This window comes from Oncorhynchus clarkii, chromosome 6, assembly GCF_045791955.1.
Source record: "Oncorhynchus clarkii lewisi isolate Uvic-CL-2024 chromosome 6, UVic_Ocla_1.0, whole genome shotgun sequence".
In the NCBI taxonomy this organism is placed as follows: domain Eukaryota; kingdom Metazoa; phylum Chordata; class Actinopteri; order Salmoniformes; family Salmonidae; genus Oncorhynchus; species Oncorhynchus clarkii.
Genome location: NC_092152.1, coordinates 10,291,651 through 10,316,807, shown reverse-complemented (window position 1 = coordinate 10,316,807; position 25,157 = coordinate 10,291,651). Strand labels below are relative to the sequence as shown.

The 25,157-nt window shown below is 44.4% G+C and overlaps 1 protein-coding gene across 1 annotated transcript in view; it reads left to right on the top strand.

The window, feature by feature from the left end:
- Positions 1–25,157, top strand: part of LOC139410603 (unc-5 netrin receptor Ca) — a 196,974-nt gene that overhangs the window by 49,652 nt on the left and 122,165 nt on the right. The window contains exon 3 of the mRNA XM_071155911.1: positions 3,749–3,892. Within this exon, the coding sequence (XP_071012012.1) occupies positions 3,749–3,892 (144 nt within the window). The remainder of the gene's footprint in view (positions 1–3,748; positions 3,893–25,157) is intronic.

Here is a 25,157-nt window from a genome sequence, read left to right as displayed (position 1 = left end):
TTCTGTCTCTCTCTGCTCCTCTTGTTCTGTCTCTCTCTGCTCCTCTTGTTCTGTCTCTCTCTGCTCCTCTTGTTCTGTCTCTCTCTGCTCCTCTTGTTCTGTTTCTCTCTGCTCCTCTTGTTCTGTCTCTCTCTGCTCCTCTTGTTCTGTCTCTCTCTGCTCCTCTTGTTCTGTCTGTCTACTGTTTTGCTCTGTTCCTCTTGTTCTGTCTCTCTCTGTGCCTCTTGTTCTGTCTGTCTACTGTCTCTTGTTCTGTCTCTGTCTGTTCCTCTTGTTCTGTCTGTCTATTGTCTCTCTGCTCATCTTGTTCTGTCTGTCTACTGTCTCTCTCTATTCCTCTTGTTCTGTCTGTCTACTGTCTCTCTCTGCTCATCTTGTTCTGTCTGTCTACTGTCTCTCTGCTCATCTTGTTCTGTCTGTCTACTGTCTCTCTCTATTCCTCTTGTTCTGTCTGTCTACTGTCTCTCTCTGCTCATCTTGTTCTGTCTGTCTACTGTCTCTCTGCTCATCTTGTTCTGTCTGTCTACTGTCTCTCTCTGCTCATCTTGTTCTGTCTGTCTACTGTCTCTCTCTATTCCTCTTGTTCTGTTTGTCTACTGTCTCTCTGCTCATCTTGTTCTGTCTGTCTACTGTCTCTCTCTGCTCATCTTGTTCTGTCTGTCTACTGTCTCTCTCTATTCCTCTTGTTCTGTCTGTCTACTGTCTCTCTCTATTCCTCTTGTTCTGTCTGTCTACTGTCTCTTGTTCTGTCTGTCTACTGTCCCTCTCTGTTCCTCTTGTTCTGTCTCTCTCTGTTCCTCTTGTTCTGTCTGTCTACTGTCTCTCTCTGTCCCCCCTCTCTCTGTCCCCCACCCCTACAGCGCTGTTTCTCTCCAGTAGGATCTCTATGTTACAGCACTGTTTCTCTCCAGTAGGATCTCTGTGTTACAGCACTGTTTCTCTACAGTAGGATCTCTGTGTTACAGCACTGTTTCTCTCCAGTAGGATCTCTGTGTTACAGCACTGTTTCTCTACAGTAGGATCTCTGTGTCACAGCACTGTTTCTCTACAGTAGGATCTCTGTGTTACAGTACTGTTTCTCTCCAGTAGGATCTCTGTGTTACAGCACTGTTTCTCTACAATAGGATCTCTGTGTTACAGCACTGTTACTCTACAGTAGGATCTCTGTGTTACAGCGCTGTTTCTCTCCAGTAGGATCTCTGTGTTACAGCACTGTTACTCTCCAGTAGGATCTCTGTGGTACAGCACTGTTTCTCTCCAGTAGGATCTCTGTGTTACAGCACTGTTTCTCTACAGTAGGATCTCTGTGTTACACCAGTCTTCCTCCTGGCTCTTCCACCTTGACGGCTGTAGTTTGAATTTTGCATGAGCACTAAGCTGGAGCTCCGACTCCCTACCGAGGAGCCTGCCCGATTGTTATAAAGAGTCTGTGTAAATCTCCTGAACCTGAAATAAACAGCCAAGTGATTTCCTCTCACTCCCTCCCTCCACATCCCTATCCTTCCCTCCACCTCCCTCTCTCTTCCTCCCTCCACCTCTCTCTCTCTTCCTCCCTCCACATCCCTATCCCTCCCTCCACCTCTCTCTCTTCCTCCCTCCACATCCCTATCCCTCCCTCCACCTCCCTCTCTCTTCCTCCCTCCACTTCCCTCTCCCTCCCTCCACCTCCCTCTTCCTCCCTCTCCCTCCCTCCCCCTTCCTCCACCTCCCTCTTCCTCCCTCTACCTCCCTCTCTCTTCCTCCCTCCACTTCCATCTCTCTCCCTTCACCTCCCTCTCTCTTCCTCCCTCCACTTCCCTCTTCCTCCTTCCACCTCCCTCTCTCTTCCTCCCTCCACCCCTCCCTCCCTCCACCTCCCTTTCTGAAATAAACAGCCAAGTGATTTCCTCTCACTCCCTCCCTCCACATCCCTATCCTTCCCTCCACCTCCCTCTCTCTTCCTCTCTCCACCTCCCTCTCTCTCCCTCCACCTCCCTCTCTCTTCCTCCCTCCACTTCCCTCTCCCTCCCTCCACCTCCCTCTTCCTCCCTCTCCCTCCCTCCCCCTTCCTCCACCTCCCTCTTCCTCCCTCTACCTCCCTCTCTCTTCCTCCCTCCACTTCCATCTCTCTCCCTTCACCTCCCTCTCTCTTCCTCCCTCCACTTCCCTCTTCCTCCTTCCACCTCCCTCTCTCTTCCTCCCTCCACCCCTCCCTCCCTCCACCTCCCTTTCTGAAATAAACAGCCAAGTGATTTCCTCTCACTCCCTCCCTCCACATCCCTATCCTTCCCTCCACCTCCCTCTCTCTTCCTCTCTCCACCTCCCTCTCTCTCCCTCCACCTCCCTCTCTCTTCCTCCCTCCACTTCCCTCTCCCTCCCTCCCTCCACCTCCCTCTCCCTCCCTCCACCTCCTTCTCTCTTCCTTCCTCCACATCCCTATCCCTCCCTCCACCTCTCTCTCTTCCTCCCTCCACATCCCTATCCCTCCCTCCACCTCCCCCTCTCTTCCTCCCTCCACTTCCATCTCTCTCCCTTCACCTCCCTCTCTCTTCCTCCCTCCACTTCCCTCTTCCTCCTTCCACCTCCCTCTCTCTTCCTCCCTCCACCCCTCCCTCCACCTCCCTTTCTTCCCTCCCTCCCTCCCTCCCTCCCTCCCTCCCTCCCTCCCTCCCTCCCTCCCTCCCTCCCTCCCTCCCTCCCTCCTTCCCTCCCTCCTTCCCTCCCTCCCTCCGTCCCTCTCTTTTCCTCCCTCCACCTCCCTCTCTCCCTCCCTCCCTCCCTCCCTCCCTCCCTCCCTCCCTCCCTCCCTCCCTCCCTCCCTCCCTCCCTCCCTCCCTCCCTCCCTCCCTCCCTCCCTCCCTCCCTCCCTCTACCTCCCTCTCTCTAACTCCCTCTCTCTTCCTCCCTCTCTTTCCCTCCCTCCCTCTACCTCCCTCCCTCCACCTCCCTCTCTTTTCCTCCCTCTACCTCCCTCTCTTTCCCTCCCTCCCTCCACCCCTCCCCCTCTACCTCCCTCTCTCTTCCTCCGTCCACCTCCCTCTCTCTCCCTTCCTCCACCTTCCTCCACCTCCCTCCCTCCCTCCCTCCCTGCTCCCTCCTTCGCCCCCCTGCATCTACTACTTAAAGCCCTGGTAATTTAGTGCAGTGGTTTCAGAAGATACATGGGAAAGAGGAAGAGGAGTGGTAGCAAGGAAAGAGAAAGAGCATTCTTTGAGTTTAACACTGTACTGTATTTACAGGTTTGGGTGGTCCACATGGTCTAACTATGGACATTGGCTCTTACCGCTGTTGAAGTTAAAATCAGGCTTGACATGTGTAACCAAATCGGTCCCAAAGTCTGATTTTACTGCATATTTGCAGTGCCATTCCAACTATCAACACTATCAATGCACTGCCCATGTAATCTCAATGTGTAATGTAATATAATGGTCATGTAATCTCAATGTGTAATGTAATATATTGGCCATGTAATCTCAATGTGTAATGTAATATAATTGTCATGTAATCTCAATGTGTAATGTAATATAATGGTCATGTATTCTCAATGTGTAATGTAATATATTGGCCATGTAATCTCAATGTGTAATGTAATATAATTGTCATGTAATCTCAATGTGTAATGTAATATATTGGCCATGTATTCTCAATGATGTGTATCTAAGTTCTGTATGGCCAGAGTATCCAAACAGATTTAGTGTATGTTCACTGAATATCCCTCTCAGAGAGTGTACTGTGGGTGTTGACGCTATTATCTCCCTCCCCTGTGCAGGACTGGTGGTGCGTGAGGCCAGCATCGAGATCTTTCGGCAGCAGGTAGACGAGCTATTTGGGCCAGAGGACTTCTGGTGTCAGTGTGTAGCCTGGAGCTCTGCAGGAACCACCAAGAGTCGTAAAGCCCACGTACGCATCGCATGTGAGTCGCACACACACACACACACACACACACACACACACACACATATACACACACACACACACATACCCCCCTGCTGAGTCTCAGCAGTGCCCTATCACACGCTGAGAGGTTTCACTGAAGGACGTAGTTTATAAGGGGGAATGGCTTGTAGAAGACGAAGCTTAAGTTTCAATCACCAGGCCAGTCTCTAAATCTCTGAATCGGAATCTGATGTACTGATCATACAGTCCCCGCTCTGATTGGCCAGTAATAATACTGATCGTACAGTCCCCTCTCTGATTGGCCAGTAATGATACTGATTGTACAGTCCCCTCTCTGATTGGCCAGTAATAATACTGATCGTACAGTCCCCTCTCTGATTGGCCAGTAATAATACTGATCGCACAGTCCCCTCTCTGATTGGCCAGTAATAACACTGATTGTACAGTCCCCTCTCTGATTGGCCAGTAATAATACTGATTGTACAGTCCCCTCTCTGATTGGCCAGTAATAATACTGAATGTACAGTCCCCTGAGGGCCCCTGGTCAAAAGTAGTACACTATATAAGGAATAGGTTGACATTTGGAACGTACATTGAGAGTGAAGGACCAGCACTTGAAGGAAGAAGTAAGAGCGTTTGAAAGGGGTTCAGCTTCAACCGGTCAAAATGATGCCGCTAACAGAAGAGAGAGACACGTTGATTTATTTGTATCCCCATTAGCTTTTGCAGAAGAATCAGCTACTCTTCTTGGGGTCCACAAAAACATAAAACATGACAAATAAAACAACACTGATACACTGACAGACAAGGATTGTCACACACATTTATAATACAACAATATTACAACATTACAACATATTATACAAACAATATTCCTGTGTGTGTGTGAATGTGGTCCCAGTGCTTCCTGTAGAACGTGTTTGTCTTGCTCTATAGCTGAAAAATACTGCCCTCTCCCTGGGCTTAGTGGGGTTGTCTGGAGGTCAACAGGAGAGACAGTGGTCATTGTGACGGATGGGTCACTCTGAGGCCATAAAAGTACACAGGATAGTCAAACAGTTCGGATAGTTTAAGGTCTAATATAACGCAGCATTTATTCAAGTTTCATTCAGTAGTCTGGAAAGCAGGATGTCTGGGGGAGATTCCTGACGGTCTCGTAAATTCTCTACGCCGCTCTCCTCCATCGGCATCACATGACTAGTCCTGCGAGCCCCATGAAAGGCAGGTAATGTGCTGATTTTGGCTGGGGACCGGACTGAGGTGAAACTGTTGATGGGACTGGGGCAGTTATTTACTTAGCCAGACAGTGTGTGGCCCTTTCCAAAGGAAAGAGAGAGATCAGAGAGAAAGAAGGAGAGATCAGGGAGATAGAGGGAGAGAGAGAGTGAGAAGGGGATATCAGGGAAAAAGAGGGAGGGAGAGAGAAGGAGAGTTCAGGGAGAAAGAGGGAGGGAGAGAGAGAGAGAAGGAGAGTTTAGGGAGAAAGATGGAGGGAGAGAGAGAGAAGGAGAGATCAGGGAATGAGAGCGAGATCAGGGAAAAAGTGGAGAGAGGGGGCTCTGATGGCAGTAACAGTCCTGTCTCATATCCTCCATAGGGCTTCCGCACTGGGAGCTCACAGGGATGTTACAACTCACTAGGTCTGGATAAATGCTATGCCCATCCACTTTGACTACCAACTCTACTCACTGGGTCGCAGGTCCACAGTAGGAATGCTTGACTCTGAGTCAACACTGAAATTCTTTAGATCCGACAGAGAGAACTGTGAATGAAATACACATAATAATGTCATTTTTTGGAAGTTGGAGTTGGTTGTAAATTTGAAGATTCGAAGAAAGGACTTAAGGTATGATTTTAAGCAGCAACTGTAAAGTGCCTGTTTTATTCCATTCAGATGTCCTAGATTTCCCACACAGGACCTCTTTCATTCAGTCGTGTAGGAGGACAGACTGACTGTCCCTCTACTGTTGACTGGACCACACGTTCTTCCTATTTGAACATGTTAAAAATGACGAGGGCTTAGCGTGGCTTTGCCCTTGGTTAAATTTGTCCCACTGCATGTGCAAGCAAACTGTGTGAGCGAGCAGTCGTCGCTCAGGGTTATTTTACGGTTGGCCGTAACATCCACAGTGTCGTCAGCCTGGAACGTGACCGTGGCTCTAGCAGTCGCCCCCAAGTCGCTGTTTCTGTCTCTATCACCAGCAACAACTGTGTTGCACATGATCAGGAGTGATATCCGTCCACCCCAGGCGATGATTACCTGTACTTCAAATCAAACTAAATCCTTTCTCCTGTCCTATAAGAATCTCCACTTCAGATTAAACTGCTTTCTGGCAGGCAACCTTGCTGAGCAAATGCATTCCCTTCCATGCAATGGAAATAAAGTGAGACCCATTTAACCCCCCCCCCCCCTCTTTTTCCTAGCGCCAACAGGCTGTTTAATCATTGGTAAAGTAACACTTTAGGGCGATAAATAAATGTGCACTTTGTTGTTGGAAAATGGTGATCAATGTTTTAGCCATAAAAGCTCCGGGGTGGTATGTATAGTCCATACACATAATTGAGGATATTAATTGTGTCTGTGATTTGTTGTTCTTACCGTAGCAGGGCACTTAAACAGTGACTTATCGGCAGATGCTTGGAACCTTTTTCGATCTGTCTGTGATAAAGCAGAGGACGCACTGTACGCACACACACACACACACACACACACACACACACACACACACACAGACACACACACACACACACACACACACACACACACACACACACACACACACACACACACACACACACACACACACACACACACACACACACACACACACACACACACACACACACACACACACACACACAGGGTCACAAACTCTCTTGCCGATGATTTAGCTCACCATCACATCAAGCCTTTCTCCTTCAATAGATCAGCTCTGTGGCAGGCCGTAAGCACCGGGACAAACTGAGCTCTCTTAGACCAGACATTTCAGAGGCCAGCAATTTGTTCTGTCACCACTGCTGATGCGTGTGCGTGCATAGCAATCAGGAAGCGAGGCCCTAAGGAAGCCATCCAGTCCTGTGGGCAGTGCGTCTGCGTCTGTGTTTGTGCCTGTCTCCCCATATGTTTAGTGCTTGGTGGAGTTCTTTGGGCGTGACTGGCTTTCTCAGTGAGTTACAGTAGCAGACATACACCGACACACAGAAACACCAGCGTCTCCATCCGAGCCACTGAACCGTTCTCCAGCTGCCTAGCTACCTAGCTGCTCCAAGATAAGTGTTGAGAAATGTCTATAAAGTCCAGTGGGAACGGACAGAGAGAAGTGAGAAGAAGTGTTTGTTCTCTAATGACATCGACTATGATTCTAACGTTGTTTACCTTCAGTTCTCGGGAATGGAAAAGTGGTGTAAAAACACATGAATGTCAAACAACATGACTAAACATGGCACAAGCCTTGGGTGACTCAGACAGTGAGAAATACAGTGGGAAAACAAGGAAGGAAAAACCGCGGTAGGGCCGTGTTCCATATGGCACACTATTCTTTATACCCAGCTAACACATAACATTCTGAGAACCATATGTTTCTTAGCGCTTGGTGAGAGTGAGGTTGTCCTATGGTTATTTTGCATACAACTTTCCCACAATGGTGCAGGATAGTTGCTTGGCTTTGGGACATTCTCAGCACCTTTAAGGAACTTTACAAATAACTTGTATTACCTTATTAACAGAACATTTTCCTAAAAGTTCAAACATGATTACATTTCATTTCACTTTGGGTAATGTTCTAGGAACGTTCTCCAACTGGTGTGACATTGGGAATGTTCTCAAATAGTTCATAGAACGTTAAGAAACAAGGTTATTCTGTGAGAATTTCAGTACCTCAGCATAAAGTTTCCTACATGTTTACTTATGATTCTACTTAAAGTCATGTTCTCAAATTGTTCAGACAACATTCATTAAACAAGGTTCCTTTGTTAGAATTTCAGTACTTCAGCAAAGGGGTTGGAACTCGTTTCTGAAAACCGGAAAATTAAGTCAATTTTTTGAGGAAAAGAAAAACAGAACCTGGAACGAAAGTGATCTATACTAGTTCAAAAACAGAACCATTATTTTAAAAGCATGGGAACTGATTAATATCGTTATTTTACATTCCAGGCATTTTTTTTAAGTACCACAATAAATTGGCAACAAAGCGCCTATTCAAGCCCTTGCTCTGTCACTCAGAAATGTCTTCCAGTGTCTGTCTGTCTGCCAACTGAAAGTCTTTGCCAGTGTATGTGCGTGTTTTGGCTACCTGCCCGTCCCCCCGCCAAGTTAGCGCCATGTCATTAGCTAGCTAGCTATGTTGTGCTAGTTAGCGGATATGCTAACATTAGCTAGCTAAACATTTTGCTATGGGCTAGCACTATGCAGTATGGGTTCGTGGAAAGTGAATTAAATTGTTTCATATTGACAAACCACAGTCTACCCTTCAGATGTTACAAGTGTGATTCAGAAATTATGGAGAGAGATTTTTCTTTTTAACTAACCTAGTTTAAAAAAAGGTTAAATAAAATAAAATAAAAATGAGAGAAGATTCACTTTTTCAATGCTAATTAAGGATACTATTGTGATCACATTTCATATTAGATGTATTAAAGAATGGTGTCGTTCTATTGCAGCTCTGCACACACAAGTGCTACCCTAGGGTAGGGTAGCCTAGTGGTAAGAGCGTTGGACTAGTAACCCAAAGGTTGCAAGTTCAAATCCCTGAGCTTACATGGTACAAATCTGTCGTTCTGTCCCTAAACAGGCAGTTAACCCACTGTTCCTAGGCCGTCATTGAAAATAAGAATTTGTTCTTAACTGACTTGCCTAGTAAAATAAAAAGTGTAGTTTACTTTCTGTTTTGTACACTAGCTTCAAACAGCTGAAAATACAATATTTTTGCTTATGAAAAATACATTTCACAGTGGTTTAGATGGTACAATAATTCTGTTTTGTCACATCAATTGAAATTAGGCAAACTATTAGAATTTTTTAAACCAGGAAATGGCAGAGCGTTTCTTTGCATATTGCACCTTTTAAGATTGGGCATATATAACACCAATTTAGTATAATTGATTTGCTGAGCGGTGTAAGAGCATGTGGGGAGAGATGGCGCTGTTCAACAGCACAAAGTTTTGTGAGGTGTTTCTGTGGCAACAGAATGTTCTAAATTAGGAACTTATAGATCAAGTTGTTACGCAACAGCAGGCCAAGGTAGAGGAGTTATTAAACCGTGTCAGCTGATATCATTTGATATTTGAGAGTGTTACGAGATGACGAGAAATGAAGATGTTTTAACGTCACATACACCAGAAAGTTGTTTCTTTTACAGAGTCAGCCATAGTAGTACCAAAACCCAAGTTAGGGTTAAGTGGCTTGCTCAAGGACACATCAGCAGATATTTTACCTTGTCGGCTCACGGATTCAAACCAACGACCTTTTGGTTACTGGCTCAATGCTCCAACCACTAGGCTACCTGCCGCCTTGTGAAAGTAAACATATAACAATAACAACAAAAGCAGCAATGTAGCTGTAACCTCTCCCTCTTCTAGAGTTACAGTGCACACGAAAATCAACACCATCTCCCATGAGCCCTTGCACCAGAATATAGACGGTGATGAACACTCCACATCCCCGAAGCAAATCGCATAGTGTGTGTCTTTACGTCTCCTGAGCCCTCCTAAAGCACTTTTTCATTTCTTCTGGATCTGGATAGAAATTGCTCTCAAAGCCAACGTTTCACTTTAGCGTGATAAAGAGGGAAGGGATTGTTTCTAGCCCCATACTGTGAAAGTTCAACAAACCAAGGGATGCGTTTTGCTGGTTTAAATTCTGGTAATTAACTTTTGCAAGGTGGGCATCATGTTTGATTCAGTTTGTTAATTCCCTAGAGGATTTATGACTGGAAATATGAACACAGAGATAGACAAGTTATATTGTGTGTGCTTTCGCTGCCTTTCTTTGATAGGCCCTAGACAGTGGTACATCCAAAATAATTTGCTAAGCAATGTGCAAGCAAGTGTTTCTGTTATTGAGCGGAGTACTGCTGATCTGTGGGCTCCAGCCTTCGCCGTCTTCGTTTGCCATTGAAAGGTTGCTATCCTTGATGAAATACCTATAGAGTGACTTTGAGCCTACAAGTACAACATCAACCACCACCTAGCTGACAGACCAGTTGATTAAGAACCCGCTAGGGACTAGGAGAGAGAAAGGACACAGGAGTCACACACACACCGACACACACCGACACACGCACGCACACACACACACACACACACACACACACACACACACACACACACACACACACACTGTCCTCACTTGGAAGTTGTGTTTGAAAAGACACCTTGAACAAGGTACAGTACATAGTAGTACTCCACCCTGTTCTAGTCTAGAAGGTTAGATGTATCCTCCACCCTGTTCTAGTCTAGAAGGTTAGATGTATAGTAGTACTCCACCCTGTTCTAGTCTAGAAGGTTAGATGTATCCTCCACCCTGTTCTAGTCTAGAAGGTTAGATGTATAGTAGTACCCCACCCTGTTCTAGTCTAGAAGGTTAGATGTATCCTCCACCCTGTTCTAGTCTAGAAGGTTAGATGTATAGTAGTACTCCACCCTGTTCTAGTCTAGAAGGTTAGATGTATAGTAGTACTCCATCCTGTTCTAGTCTAGAAGGTTAGATGTATAGTAGTACTCCACCCTGTTCTAATCTAGAAGGTTAGATGTATCCTCCACCCTGTTCTAGTCTAGAAGGTTAGATGTATCCTCCACCCTGTTCTAGTCTAGAAGGTTAGATGTATAGTAGTACTCCACCCTGTTCTAGTCTAGAAGGTTAGATGTATAGTAGTACTCCACCCTGTTCTAATCTAGAAGGTTAGATGTATCCTCCACCCTGTTCTAGTCTAGAAGGTTAGATGTATCCTCCACCCTGTTCTAGTCTAGAAGGTTAGATGTATAGTAGTACTCCACCCTGTTCTAGTCTAGAAGGTTAGATGTATAGTAGTACTCCACCCTGTTCTAATCTAGAAGGTTAGATGTATCCTCCACCCTGTTCTAGTCTAGAAGGTTAGATGTATCCTCCACCCTGTTCTAGTCTAGAAGGTTAGATGTATAGTAGTACTCCACCCTGTTCTAGTCTAGAAGGTTAGATGTATAGTAGTACTCCACCCTGTTCTAGTCTAGAAGGTTAGATGTGTACTCCACCCTGTTCTAGTCTAGAAGGTTAGATGTATCCTCCACCCTGTTCTAGTCTAGAAGGTTAGATGTATAGTAGTACCCCACCCTGTTCTAGTCTAGAAGGTTAGATGTATCCTCCACCCTGTTCTAGTCTAGAAGGTTAGATGTATCATCCACCCTGTTCTAGTCTAGAAGGTTAGATGTATCCTCCAACCTGTTCTAGTCTAGAAGGTTAGATGTATAGTAGTACTCCACCCTGTTCTAGTCTAGAAGGTTAGATGTGTACTCCACCCTGTTCTAGTCTAGAAGGTTAGATGTGTACTCCACCCTGTTCTAGTCTAGAAGGTTAGATGTATCCTCCACCCTGTTCTAGTCTAGAAGGTTAGATGTATAGTAGTACTCCACCCTGTTCTAGTCTAGAAGGTTAGATGAATCCTCCACCCTGTTCTAGTCTAGAAGGTTAGATGTGTACTCCACCCTGTTCTAGTCTAGAAGGTTAGATGTATCCTCCACCCTGTTCTAGTCTAGAAGGTTAGATGTATAGTAGTACTCCACCCTGTTCTAGTCTAGAAGGTTAGATGTATCCTCCACCCTGTTCTAGTCTAGAAGGTTAGATGTGTACTCCACCCTGTTCTAGTCTAGAAGGTTAGATGTATCCTCCACCCTGTTCTAGTCTAGAAGGTTAGATGTATAGTAGTACTCCACCCTGTTCTAGTCTAGAAGGTTAGATGTATCCTCCACCCTGTTCTAGTCTAGAAGGTTAGATGTATCCTCCACCCTGTTCTAGTCTAGAAGGTTAGATGTATAGTAGTACTCCACCCTGTTCTAGTCTAGAAGGTTAGATGTGTACTCCACCCTGTTCTAGTCTAGAAGGTTAGATGTATCCGCCACCCTGTTCTAGTCTAGAAGGTTAGATGTATAGTAGTACTCCACCCTGTTCTTGTCTAGAAGGTTAGATGTATACTCCACCCTGTTCTAGTCTAGAAGGTTAGATGTATAGTAGTACTCCACCCTGTTCTAGTCTAGAAGGTTAGATGTATCCTCCACCCTGTTCTAGTCTAGAAGGTTAGATGTATACTCCACCCTGTTCTAGTCTAGAAGGTTAGATGTATAGTAGTACTCCACCCTGTTCTAGTCTAGAAGGTTAGATGTATCCTCCACCCTGTTCTAGTCTAGAAGGTTAGATGTATCCTCCACCCTGTTCTAGTCTAGAAGGTTAGATGTATAGTAGTACTCCACCCTGTTCTAGTCTAGAAGGTTAGATGTATAGTAGTACCCCCACCCTGTTCTAGTCTAGAAGGTTAGATGTATAGTAGTACTCCACCCTGTTCTAGTCTAGAAGGTTAGATGTCTAGTAGTACTCCACCCTGTTCTAATCTAGAAGGTTAGATGTATCCTCCACCCTGTTCTAGTCTAGAAGGTTAGATGTATAGTAGTACTCCACCCTGTTCTAATCTAGAAGGTTAGATGTATCCTCCACCCTGTTCTAGCCTAGAAGGTTAGATGTATACCCCACCCTGTTCTAGTCTAGAAGGTTAGATGTATAGTAGTACTCCACCCTGTTCTAGTCTAGAAGGTTAGATGCATCCTCCACCCTGTTCTAGTCTAGAAGGTTAGATGTATAGTAGTACTCCACCCTGTTCTAGTCTAGAAGGTTAGATGTATCCTCCACCCTGTTCTAGTCTAGAAGGTTAGATGCATCCTCCACCCTGTTCTAGTCTAGAAGGTTAGATGTATAGTAGTACTCCACCCTGTTCTAGTCTAGAAGGTTAGATGTATAGTAGTACTCCACCCTGTTCTAATCTAGAAGGTTAGATGTATCCTCCACCCTGTTCTAGTCTAGAAGGTTAGATGCATCCTACACCCTGTTCTAGTCTAGAAGGTTAGATGTATAGTAGTACTCCACCCTGTTCTAATCTAGAAGGTTAGATGTATCCTCCACCCTGTTCTAGCCTAGAAGGTTAGATGTATAGTAGTACTCCACCCTGTTCTAGCCTAGAAGGTTAGATGTATAGTAGTACTCCACCCTGTTCTAATCTAGAAGGTTAGATGTATACTCCACCCTGTTCTAGCCTAGAAGGTTAGATGTATACCCCACCCTGTTCTAGTCTAGAAGGTTAGATGTATAGTAGTACTCCACCCTGTTCTAGTCTAGAAGGTTAGATGCATCCTCCACCCTGTTCTAGTCTAGAAGGTTAGATGTATAGTAGTACTCCACCCTGTTCTAGTCTAGAAGGTTAGATGTATCCTCCACCCTGTTCTAGTCTAGAAGGTTAGATGCATCCTCCACCCTGTTCTAGTCTAGAAGGTTAGCATCCTCCATGTAGGTTATGTATCCTCCACCCTGTACTCCACCCTGTTCTAGTCTAGAAGGTTAGATGTATAGTAGTACTCCACCCTGTTCTAATCTAGAAGGTTAGATGTATCCTCCACCCTGTTCTAGTCTAGAAGGTTAGATGCATCCTACACCCTGTTCTAGTCTAGAAGGTTAGATGTATAGTAGTACTCCACCCTGTTCTAATCTAGAAGGTTAGATGTATCCTCCACCCTGTTCTAGCCTAGAAGGTTATGTATGTATAGTAGTACTCCACCCTGTTCTAGCCTAGAAGGTTAGATGTATAGTAGTACTCCACCCTGTTCTAATCTAGAAGGTTAGATGTATACTCCACCCTGTTCTAGTCTAGAAGGTTAGATGTATCCTCCACCCTGTTCTAGTCTAGAAGGTTAGATGTATCCTCCAACCTGTTCTAGTCTAGAAGGTTAGATGTATCCTCCACCCTGTTCTAGTCTAGAAGGTTAGATGTATCCTCCACCCTGTTCTAGTCTAGAAGGTTAGATGTATAGTAGTACTCCACCCTGTTCTAGTCTAGAAGGTTAGATGTATACCCCACCCTGTTCTAGCCTAGAAGGTTAGATGTATAGTAGTACTCCACCCTGTTCTAGTCTAGAAGGTTATCCTCCACCCTGTTCTAATCTAGAATGTTAGATGTGTACTCCACCCTGTTCTAGTCTAGAAGGTTAGATGTATACGTACTCCACCCTGTTCTAGTCTAGAAGGTTAGATGTATACTCCACCCTGTTCTAGTCTAGAAGGTTAGATGTATACTCCACCCTGTTCTAGTCTAGAAGGTTAGATGTATCCTCCACCCTGTTCTAGTCTAGAAGGTTAGATGTATAGTAGTACTCCACCCTGTTCTAGTCTAGAAGGTTAGATGTATACGCCACCCTGTTCTAGTCTAGAAGGTTAGATGTATAGTAGTACTCCACCCTGTTCTAGTCTAGAAGGTTAGATGTATACTCCACCCTGTTCTAGTCTAGAAGGTTAGATGTATCCTCCACCCTGTTCTAGTCTAGAAGGTTAGATGTATCCTCCACCCTGTTCTAATCTAGAAGGTTAGATGTGTACTCCACCCTGTTCTAATCTAGAAGGTTAGATGTATACCCCACCCTGTTCTAGTCTAGAAGGTTAGATGTATAGTAGTACTCCACCCTGTTCTAATCTAGAAGGTTAGATGTATACTCCACCCTGTTCTAGTCTAGAAGGTTAGATGTGTACTCCACCCTGTTCTAGTCTAGAAGGTTAGATGTATCCTCCACCCTGTTCTAGTCTAGAAGGTTAGTATCCTCCACCCTGTTCTAGTCTAGAAGGTTAGTAGTACTCCACCCTGTTCTAGTCTAGAAGGTTAGATGTATAGTAGTACTCCACCCTGTTCTAGTCTAGAAGGTTAGATGTATACCCCATCCTGTTCTAGTCTAGAAGGTTAGATGTATAGGAGTACTCCACCCTGTTCTAGTCTAGAAGGTTAGATGTATACTCCACCCTGTTCTAGTCTAGAAGGTTAGATGTATCCTCCACCCTGTTCTAATCTAGAAGGTTAGATGTGTACTCCACCCTGTTCTAATCTAGAAGGTTAGATGTATCCTCCATCCTGTTCTAGCCTAGAAGGTTAGATGTATCCTCCACCCTGTTCTAGTCTAGAAGGTTAGATGTATACCCCACCCTGTTCTAGTCTAGAAGGTTAGATGTATCCTCCACCCTGTTCTAATCTAGAAGGTTAGATGTGTACTCCACCCTGTTCTAATCTAGAAGGTTAGATGTATACCCCACCCTGTTCTAGTCTAGAAGGTTAGATGTATACCCCACCCTGTTCTAGTCTAGAAGGTTAGATGTATCCTCCACCCTGTTCTAGTCTAGAAGGTTAGATGTATACCCCACCCTGTTCTAGCCTAGAAGGTTAGATGTATAGTAGTACTCCACCCTGTTCTAATCTAGAAGGTTAGATGTATAGTAGTACTCCACCCTGTTCTAGTCTAGAAGGTTAGATGTATACCCCACCCTGTTCTAGCCTAGAAGGTTAGATGTATAGTAGTACTCCACCCTGTTCTAGTCTAGAAGGTTAGATGTATCCTCCACCCTGTTCTAATCTAGAAGGTTAGATGTATCCTCCACCCTGTTCTAATCTAGAAGGTTAGATGTATACCCCACCCTGTTCTAGTCTAGAAGGTTAGATGTATAGTAGTACTCCACCCTGTTCTAATCTAGAAGGTTAGATGTATAGTAGTACTCCACCCTGTTCTAATCTAGAAGGTTAGATGTATCCTCCACCCTGTTCTAGTCTAGAAGGTTAGATGTATCCTACACCCTGTTCTAGTCTAGAAGGTTAGATGTATAGTAGTACCCCCACCCTGTTCTAGTCTAGAAGGTTAGATGTATAGTAGTACCCCCACCCTGTTCTAGTCTAGAAGGTTAGATGTATAGTAGTACCCCCACCCTGTTCTAGTCTAGAAGGTTAGATGTATCCTCCACCCTGTTCTAATCTAGAAGGTTAGATGTATACTCCACCCTGTTCTAGTCTAGAAGGTTAGATGTATCCTCCACCCTGTTCTAGTCTAGAAGGTTAGATGTATCCTCCACCCTGTTCTAGTCTAGAAGGTTAGATGTATAGTAGTACTCCACCCTGTTCTAGTCTAGAAGGTTAGATGTATCCTCCACCCTGTTCTAGTCTAGAAGGTTAGATGTATACCCCACCCTGTTCTAGTCTAGAAGGTTAGATGTATAGTGTACTCCACCCTGTTCTAGTCTAGAAGGTTAGATGTATAGTAGTACCCCACCCTGTTCTAGTCTAGAAGGCTAGATGTATAGTAGTACTCCACCCTGTTCTAGTCTAGAAGGTTAGATGTATCCTCCACCCTGTTCTAGTCTAGAAGGTTAGATGTATACTCCACCCTGTTCTAGTCTAGAAGGTTAGATGTATAGTAGTACTCCACCCTGTTCTAGTCTAGAAGGTTAGATGTATCCTCCACCCTGTTCTAGTCTAGAAGGTTAGATGTATACTCCACCCTGTTCTAGTCTAGAAGGTTAGATGTATAGTAGTACTCCACCCTGTTCTAGTCTAGAAGGTTAGATGTATCCTCCACCCTGTTCTAGTCTAGAAGGTTAGATGTATAGTAGTACTCCACCCTGTTCTAGTCTAGAAGGTTAGATGTATAGTAGTACTCCACCCTGTTCTAGTCTAGAAGGTTAGATGTATAGTAGTACTCCACCCTGTTCTAGTCTAGAAGGTTAGATGTGTACTCCACCCTGTTCTAGTCTAGAAGGTTAGATGTATCCTCCACCCTGTTCTAGTCTAGAAGGTTAGATGTATAGTAGTACCCCACCCTGTTCTAGTCTAGAAGGTTAGATGTATCCTCCACCCTGTTCTCTAGTCTAGAAGGTTAGATGTACTCCACCCTGTTCTAGTCTAGAAGGTTAGATGTATCCTCCACCCTGTTCTAGTCTAGAAGGTTAGATGTGACCCTGTTCTAGTCTAGAAGGTTAGATGTATCCTCCACCCTGTTCTAGTCTAGAAGGTTAGATGTATAGTAGTACTCCACCCTGTTCTAGTCTAGAAGGTTAGATGAATCCTCCACCCTGTTCTAGTCTAGAAGGTTAGATGTGTACTCCACCCTGTTCTAGTCTAGAAGGTTAGATGTATCCTCCACCCTGTTCTAGTCTAGAAGGTTAGATGTATAGTAGTACTCCACCCTGTTCTAGTCTAGAAGGTTAGATGTATCCTCCACCCTGTTCTAGTCTAGAAGGTTAGATGTGTACTCCACCCTGTTCTAGTCTAGAAGGTTAGATGTATCCTCCACCCTGTTCTAGTCTAGAAGGTTAGATGTATAGTAGTACTCCACCCTGTTCTAGTCTAGAAGGTTAGATGTATCCTCCACCCTGTTCTAGTCTAGAAGGTTAGATGTATCCTCCACCCTGTTCTAGTCTAGAAGGTTAGATGTATAGTAGTACTCCACCCTGTTCTAGTCTAGAAGGTTAGATGTGTACTCCACCCTGTTCTAGTCTAGAAGGTTAGATGTATCCTCCACCCTGTTCTAGTCTAGAAGGTTAGATGTATAGTAGTACTCCACCCTGTTCTTGTCTAGAAGGTTAGATGTATACTCCACCCTGTTCTAGTCTAGAAGGTTAGATGTATAGTAGTACTCCACCCTGTTCTAGTCTAGAAGGTTAGATGTATCCTCCACCCTGTTCTAGTCTAGAAGGTTAGATGTATACTCCACCCTGTTCTAGTCTAGAAGGTTAGATGTATAGTAGTACTCCACCCTGTTCTAGTCTAGAAGGTTAGATGTATCCTCCACCCTGTTCTAGTCTAGAAGGTTAGATGTATCCTCCACCCTGTTCTAGTCTAGAAGGTTAGATGTATAGTAGTACTCCACCCTGTTCTAGTCTAGAAGGTTAGATGTATAGTAGTACCCCCACCCTGTTCTAGTCTAGAAGGTTAGATGTATAGTAGTACTCCACCCTGTTCTAGTCTAGAAGGTTAGATGTCTAGTAGTACTCCACCCTGTTCTAGTCTAGAAGGTAGTAGTTCTAGTCTCCAGTATCCTCCACCCTGTTCTAGTCTAGAAGGTTAGATGTATACCCCACCCTGTTCTAGTCTAGAAGGTTAGATGTATAGTGTACTCCACCCTGTTCTAGTCTAGAAGGTTAGATGTATACTCCACCCTGTTCTAGTCTCCACCCTGTTCTAGTCTAGAAGGTTAGATGTATCCTCCACCCTGTTCCTGTTCTCCACCCTGTTCTAGTCTAGAAGGTTAGATGTATAGTAGTACTCCACCCTGTTCTAGTCTAGAAGGTTAGTATCCTCCACCCTGTTCTAGTCTAGAAGGTTAGATGTATAGTAGTACTCCACCCTGTTCTTGTCTAGAAGGTTAGATGTATACTACCCTGTTCTAGTCTAGAAGGTTAGATGTATTAGTACTCCACCCTGTTCTAGTCTAGAAGGTTATGTATCCTCCACCCTGTTCTAGTCTAGAAGGTTAGATGTATCCTCCACCCTGTTCTAGTCTAGAAGGTTAGATGTATAGTAGTACTCCACCCTGTTCTAGTCTAGAAGGTTAGATGTATAGTAGTTCTACCCCCATCTAGAAGGTTAGATGTATCCTTCACCCTGTTCTAGTCTAGAAGGTTAGATGTATAGTAGTACTCCACCCTGTTCTAATCTAGAAGGTTAGATGTATCCTCCACCCTGTTCTAGCCTAGAAGGTTAGATGTATACCCCACCCTGTTCTAGTCTAGAAGGTTAGATGTATAGTAGTACTCCACCCTGTTCTAGTCTAGAAGGTTAGATGCATCCTCCACCCTGTTCTAGTCTAGAAGGTTAGATGTATAGTAGTACTCCACCCTGTTCTAGTCTAGAAGGTTAGATGTATCCTCCACCCTGTTCTAGTCTAGAAGGTTAGATGCATCCTCCACCCTGTTCTAGTCTAGAAGGTTAGATGTATAGTAGTACTCCACCCTGTTCTAGTCTAGAAGGTTAGATGTATAGTAGTACTCCACCCTGTTCTAATCTAGAAGGTTAGATGTATCCTCCACCCTGTTCTAGTCTAGAAGGTTAGATGCATCCTACACCCTGTTCTAGTCTAGAAGGTTAGATGTATAGTAGTACTCCACCCTGTTCTAATCTAGAAGGTTAGATGTATCCTCCACCCTGTTCTAGCCTAGAAGGTTAGATGTATAGTAGTACTCCACCCTGTTCTAGCCTAGAAGGTTAGATGTATAGTAGTACTCCACCCTGTTCTAATCTAGAAGGTTAGATGTATACTCCACCCTGTTCTAGTCTAGAAGGTTAGATGTATCCTCCACCCTGTTCTAGTCTAGAAGGTTAGATGTATCCTCCACCCTGTTCTAGTCTAGAAGGTTAGATGTATCCTCCACCCTGTTCTAGTCTAGAAGGTTAGATGTATAGTAGTACTCCACCCTGTTCTAGTCTAGAAGGTTAGATGTATACCCCACCCTGTTCTAGCCTAGAAGGTTAGATGTATAGTAGTACTCCACCCTGTTCTAGTCTAGAAGGTTAGATGTATCCTCCACCCTGTTCTAATCTAGAATGTTAGATGTGTACTCCACCCTGTTCTAGTCTAGAAGGTTAGATGTATAGTAGTACTCCACCCTGTTCTAGTCTAGAAGTTTAGATGTATACTCCACCCTGTTCTAGTCTAGAAGGTTAGATGTATAGTAGTACTCCACCCTGTTCTAGTCTAGAAGGTTAGATGTATACTCCACCCTGTTCTAGTCTAGAAGGTTAGATGTATCCTCCACCCTGTTCTAGTCTAGAAGGTTAGATGTATCCTCCACCCTGTTCTAATCTAGAAGGTTAGATGTGTACTCCACCCTGTTCTAATCTAGAAGGTTAGATGTATACCCCACCCTGTTCTAGTCTAGAAGGTTAGATGTATAGTAGTACTCCACCCTGTTCTAATCTAGAAGGTTAGATGTATACTCCACCCTGTTCTAGTCTAGAAGGTTAGATGTGTACTCCACCCTGTTCTAGTCTAGAAGGTTAGATGTATCCTCCACCCTGTTCTAGTCTAGAAGGTTAGATGTATAGTAGTACTCCACCCTGTTCTAGTCTAGAAGGTTAGATGTATAGTAGTACTCCACCCTGTTCTAATCTAGAAGGTTAGATGTATCCTCCACCCTGTTCTAGTCTAGAAGGTTAGATGTATACCCCACCCTGTTCTAGTCTAGAAGGTTAGATGTATCCTCCACCCTGTTCTAGTCTAGAAGGTTAGATGTATACCCCATCCTGTTCTAGTCTAGAAGGTTAGATGTATAGGAGTACTCCACCCTGTTCTAGTCTAGAAGGTTAGATGTATACTCCACCCTGTTCTAGTCTAGAAGGTTAGATGTATCCTCCACCCTGTTCTAATCTAGAAGGTTAGATGTGTACTCCACCCTGTTCTAATCTAGAAGGTTAGATGTATCCTCCATCCTGTTCTAGCCTAGAAGGTTAGATGTATCCTCCACCCTGTTCTAGTCTAGAAGGTTAGATGTATACCCCACCCTGTTCTAGTCTAGAAGGTTAGATGTATCCTCCACCCTGTTCTAATCTAGAAGGTTAGATGTGTACTCCACCCTGTTCTAATCTAGAAGGTTAGATGTATACCCCACCCTGTTCTAGTCTAGAAGGTTAGATGTATACCCCACCCTGTTCTAGTCTAGAAGGTTAGATGTATCCTCCACCCTGTTCTAGTCTAGAAGGTTAGATGTATACCCCACCCTGTTCTAGCCTAGAAGGTTAGATGTATAGTAGTACTCCACCCTGTTCTAATCTAGAAGGTTAGATGTATAGTAGTACTCCACCCTGTTCTAGTCTAGAAGGTTAGATATATCCTCCACCCTGTTCTAATCTAGAAGGTTAGATGTATCCTCCACCCTGTTCTAATCTAGAAGGTTAGATGTATACCCCACCCTGTTCTAGTCTAGAAGGTTAGATGTATAGTAGTACTCCACCCTGTTCTAATCTAGAAGGTTAGATGTATAGTAGTACTCCACCCTGTTCTAATCTAGAAGGTTAGATGTATCCTCCACCCTGTTCTAGTCTAGAAGGTTAGATGTATCCTACACCCTGTTCTAGTCTAGAAGGTTAGATGTATAGTAGTACCCCCACCCTGTTCTAGTCTAGAAGGTTAGATGTATAGTAGTACCCCCACCCTGTTCTAGTCTAGAAGGTTAGATGTATAGTAGTACCCCCACCCTGTTCTAGTCTAGAAGGTTAGATGTATCCTCCACCCTGTTCTAATCTAGAAGGTTAGATGTATACTCCACCCTGTTCTAGTCTAGAAGGTTAGATGTATCCTCCACCCTGTTCTAGTCTAGAAGGTTAGATGTATCCTCCACCCTGTTCTAGTCTAGAAGGTTAGATGTATAGTAGTACTCCACCCTGTTCTAGTCTAGAAGGTTAGATGTATCCTCCACCCTGTTCTAGTCTAGAAGGTTAGATGTATACCCCACCCTGTTCTAGTCTAGAAGGTTAGATGTATAGTAGTACTCCACCCTGTTCTAGTCTAGAAGGTTAGATGTATAGTAGTACCCCACCCTGTTCTAGTCTAGAAGGCTAGATGTATAGTAGTACTCCACCCTGTTCTAGTCTAGAAGGTTAGATGTATCCTCCACCCTGTTCTAATCTAGAAGGTTAGATGTATCCTCCACCCTGTTCTAGTCTAGAAGGTTAGATGTATAGTAGTACTCCACCCTGTTCTAGTCTAGAAGGTTAGATGTATCCTCCACCCTGTTCTAGTCTAGAAGGTTAGATGTATACTCCACCCTGTTCTAGTCTAGAAGGCTAGATGTATAGTAGTACTCCACCCTGTTCTAGTCTAGAAGGTTAGATGTATCCTCCACCCTGTTCTTGTCTAGAAGGTTAGATGTATACTCCACCCTGTTCTAGTCTAGAAGGTTAGATGTATAGTAGTACTCCACCCTGTTCTAGTCTAGAAGGTTAGATGTGTACTCCACCCTGTTCTAGTCTAGAAGGTTAGATGTATAGTAGTACTCCACCCTGTTCTAATCTAGAAGGTTAGATGTGTACTCCACCCTGTTCTAGTCTAGAAGGTTAGATGTATCCTCCACCCTGTTCTAGTCTAGAAGGTTAGATGTATACTCCACCCTGTTCTAATCTAGAAGGTTAGATGTATAGTAGTACCCCCACCCTGTTCTAGTCTAGAAGGTTAGATGTATCCTCCACCCTGTTCTAGTCTAGAAGGTTAGATTTATAGTAGTACTCCACCCTGTTCTAGTCTAGAAGGTTAGATGTATCCTCCACCCTGTTCTAGTCTAGAAGGTTAGATGTATCCTCCACCCTGTTCTAGTCTAGAAGGTTAGATGTATCCTCCACCCTGTTCTAGTCTAGAAGGTTAGATGTATCCTCCACCCTGTTCTAATCTAGAAGGTTAGATGTATAGTAGTACCCCCACCCTGTTCTAGTCTAGAAGGTTAGATGTATAGTAGTACTCCACCCTGTTCTAGTCTAGAAGGTTAGATGTATAGTAGTACCCCCACCCTGTTCTAGTCTAGAAGGTTAGATGTATAGTAGTACTCCACCCTGTTCTAGTTTAGAAGGTTAGATGTATAGTAGTTCTCCACCCTGTTCTAGTCTAGAAAGTTAGATGTATCCTCCACCCTGTTCTAGTCTAGAAGGTTAGATGTATCCTCCACCCTGTTCTAGTCTAGAAGGTTAGATGTATCCTCCACCCTGTTCTAATCTAGAAGGTTAGATGTATAGTAGTACCCCCACCCTGTTCTAGTCTAGAAGGTTAGATGTATAGTAGTACTCCACCCTGTTCTAGTCTAGAAGGTTAGATGTATAGTAGTACCCCCACCCTGTTCTAGTCTAGAAGGTTAGATGTATCCTCCACCCTGTTCTAGTCTAGAAGGTTAGATGTATCCTCCACCCTGTTCTAGTCTAGAAGGTTAGATGTATCCTCCACCCTGTTCTAATCTAGAAGGTTAGATGTATAGTAGTACCCCCACCCTGTTCTAGTCTAGAAGGTTAGATGTATAGTAGTACTCCACCCTGTTCTAGTCTAGAAAGGTTAGATACCCCCACCCTGTTCTAGTCTAGAAGGTTAGATGTATAGTAGTACTACCCTGTTCTAGTCTAGTAGTACTCCACCCTGTTCTAGTCTAGAAGGTTAGATGTATCCTCCACCCTGTTCTAGTCTAGAAGGTTAGATGTATACTCCACCCTGTTCTAGTCTAGAAGGTTAGATGTATAGTAGTACTCCACCCTGTTCTAGTCTAGAAGGTCAGATGTATACTCCACCCTGTTCTAGTCTAGAAGGTTAGATGTATCCTCCACCCTGTTCTAGTCTAGAAGGTTAGATGAATAGTATTACTCCACCCTGTTCTAGTCTAGAAGGTTAGATGTATCCTCCACCCTGTTCTAGTCTAGTAGGTTAGATGTATAGTAGTACTCCACCCTGTTCTAGTCTAGAAGGTCAGATGTATACTCCACCCTGTTCTAGTCTAGAAGGTTAGATGTATCCTCCACCCTGTTCTAGTCTAGAAGGTTAGATGAATAGTATTACTCCACCCTGTTCTAGTCTAGAAGGTTAGATGTATCCTCCACCCTGTTCTAGTCTAGAAGGTTAGATGTGTACTCCACACTTTGACATCTCTCTAACAAAGATATCTGAGGAGTATAGCAGTTTCACATTGAAACAAAGAGAAATATCTTGCTATGTTTAAATGACTTCCTTGATTAGACAGAGAGCGAGAGAGAGTGAGAGAGTGAAAGAGTGAAAGAGAGAGAGAGAGCTTTGGCAAGCGCTAGTCCACCAGGCAGGCAAAGTCCCCCACTCTCCCAAAAAAACAGTGCTTCTGTACAATTTACGAGGGCTGCTGTTTCTAATCCACAGTTGTAGGAACATGACCAATTAATTCCACCCACCCGGGCCCGGAATTCCTGCTCAAACCTCAGGAGACATGCTAGCGCGTAATGGAATAAAAACGCTGGCAATTGGTGAGAGTGGTTTGAACCCAGAAATCCCTAGCAGGCCTGAGATACCGACTCATAAAGGTATGCTTGAAAAGAAGGGCAGGGGGAGGAGAGAGAAATGCGCCTTTGGTGCAAATTATTGTAGTAATGGGCCACCAGCTTTCTGCAGCCGTAAACAATTTGCTGCACCAGTTGTTGTCAGAGGCAGTGAGTCTCCTTTTCCCAACCTGGAGAGGCTGAGGCAGCAGAGAGAAGGAGCTAGTGCTGCTGACAAACACTCCCCAGACAGAGGAGAGCTTTCCTGTGACATCCGTGATTGACTGTATATCCTGCCACGTACGTCTTGTGTTTGAGCCGTTGAATTGTGGCTCTACTTTGTCTCTATACTGACGCTTTGCTTGTTTGATTGCCTTGCGGAGGGAATAGCTGCACTGTTTGTATTCGGTCATGTTTCCAGTTCACCTTGCCCTGATTACAAGGGGTGGTTCACGCTTTCAGTTTTGCCCGAATGCTGCCATCAATCCACGGTTTCTGGTTAGGAAATGATTTAATAGTCACAGTGGGTACGACATCTCTGATGCACTTGCTAATAAACTCGCTCACCGAGTCAGCATATACATCAATTGTTGTTGTCTGAGGCGATCAGGAACATATCCCAGTCCACGTGATCGAAGCAATCCTGAAGCGTGGAATCCGACTGATCAGACCAGCATTGGACAGACCTGAGCATGGGCATTTCCTGTTTTAGTTTCTGTCTATAGGCTGGGAGCAACAAAATGGAGTCATGGTCAGATTTGCAGAGGCAGGGCGGGGGAGGGCTTTGTATGCATCGCGGAAGTTAGAGTACCAATAATCCAGAATGCTAGCAGCCCGTGTCGCGCATTCGATATGCTGATAGAATTTAGGAAGTCTTGTTCTCAGTTTAGCTTTGTTAAAATTCCTGGCTACAGTAAATGCAGCCTGGGGATATATGGTTTCCAGTTTACATAGAGTCCAGTGAAGTTCTTTCAGGGCCGACAATGTATCTGCTTGGAGGGAGGGGGGGGGGTATACACGACTGTGACTATAATCTAAGAGAATTCTCTTGGAAGATAATGCGGTCTGGCCATAGGGCAGTTCGGGCAAATGCCAAATGGGCTGGTCCAGCTTTAAGCTAGTAGGCCTGTCAAAAAAAAAGAAAGTTGTTGCACAAAATTCTAATTATTTGGCTAATAATGTGGGCCTCAAGGGGAAACAATGGGCCGGTGTGTTAGAAACGCCTGGGCTTATTTCTGGTCCTGGTCTGTCCCTGGTGGCAGCGTGGGATCT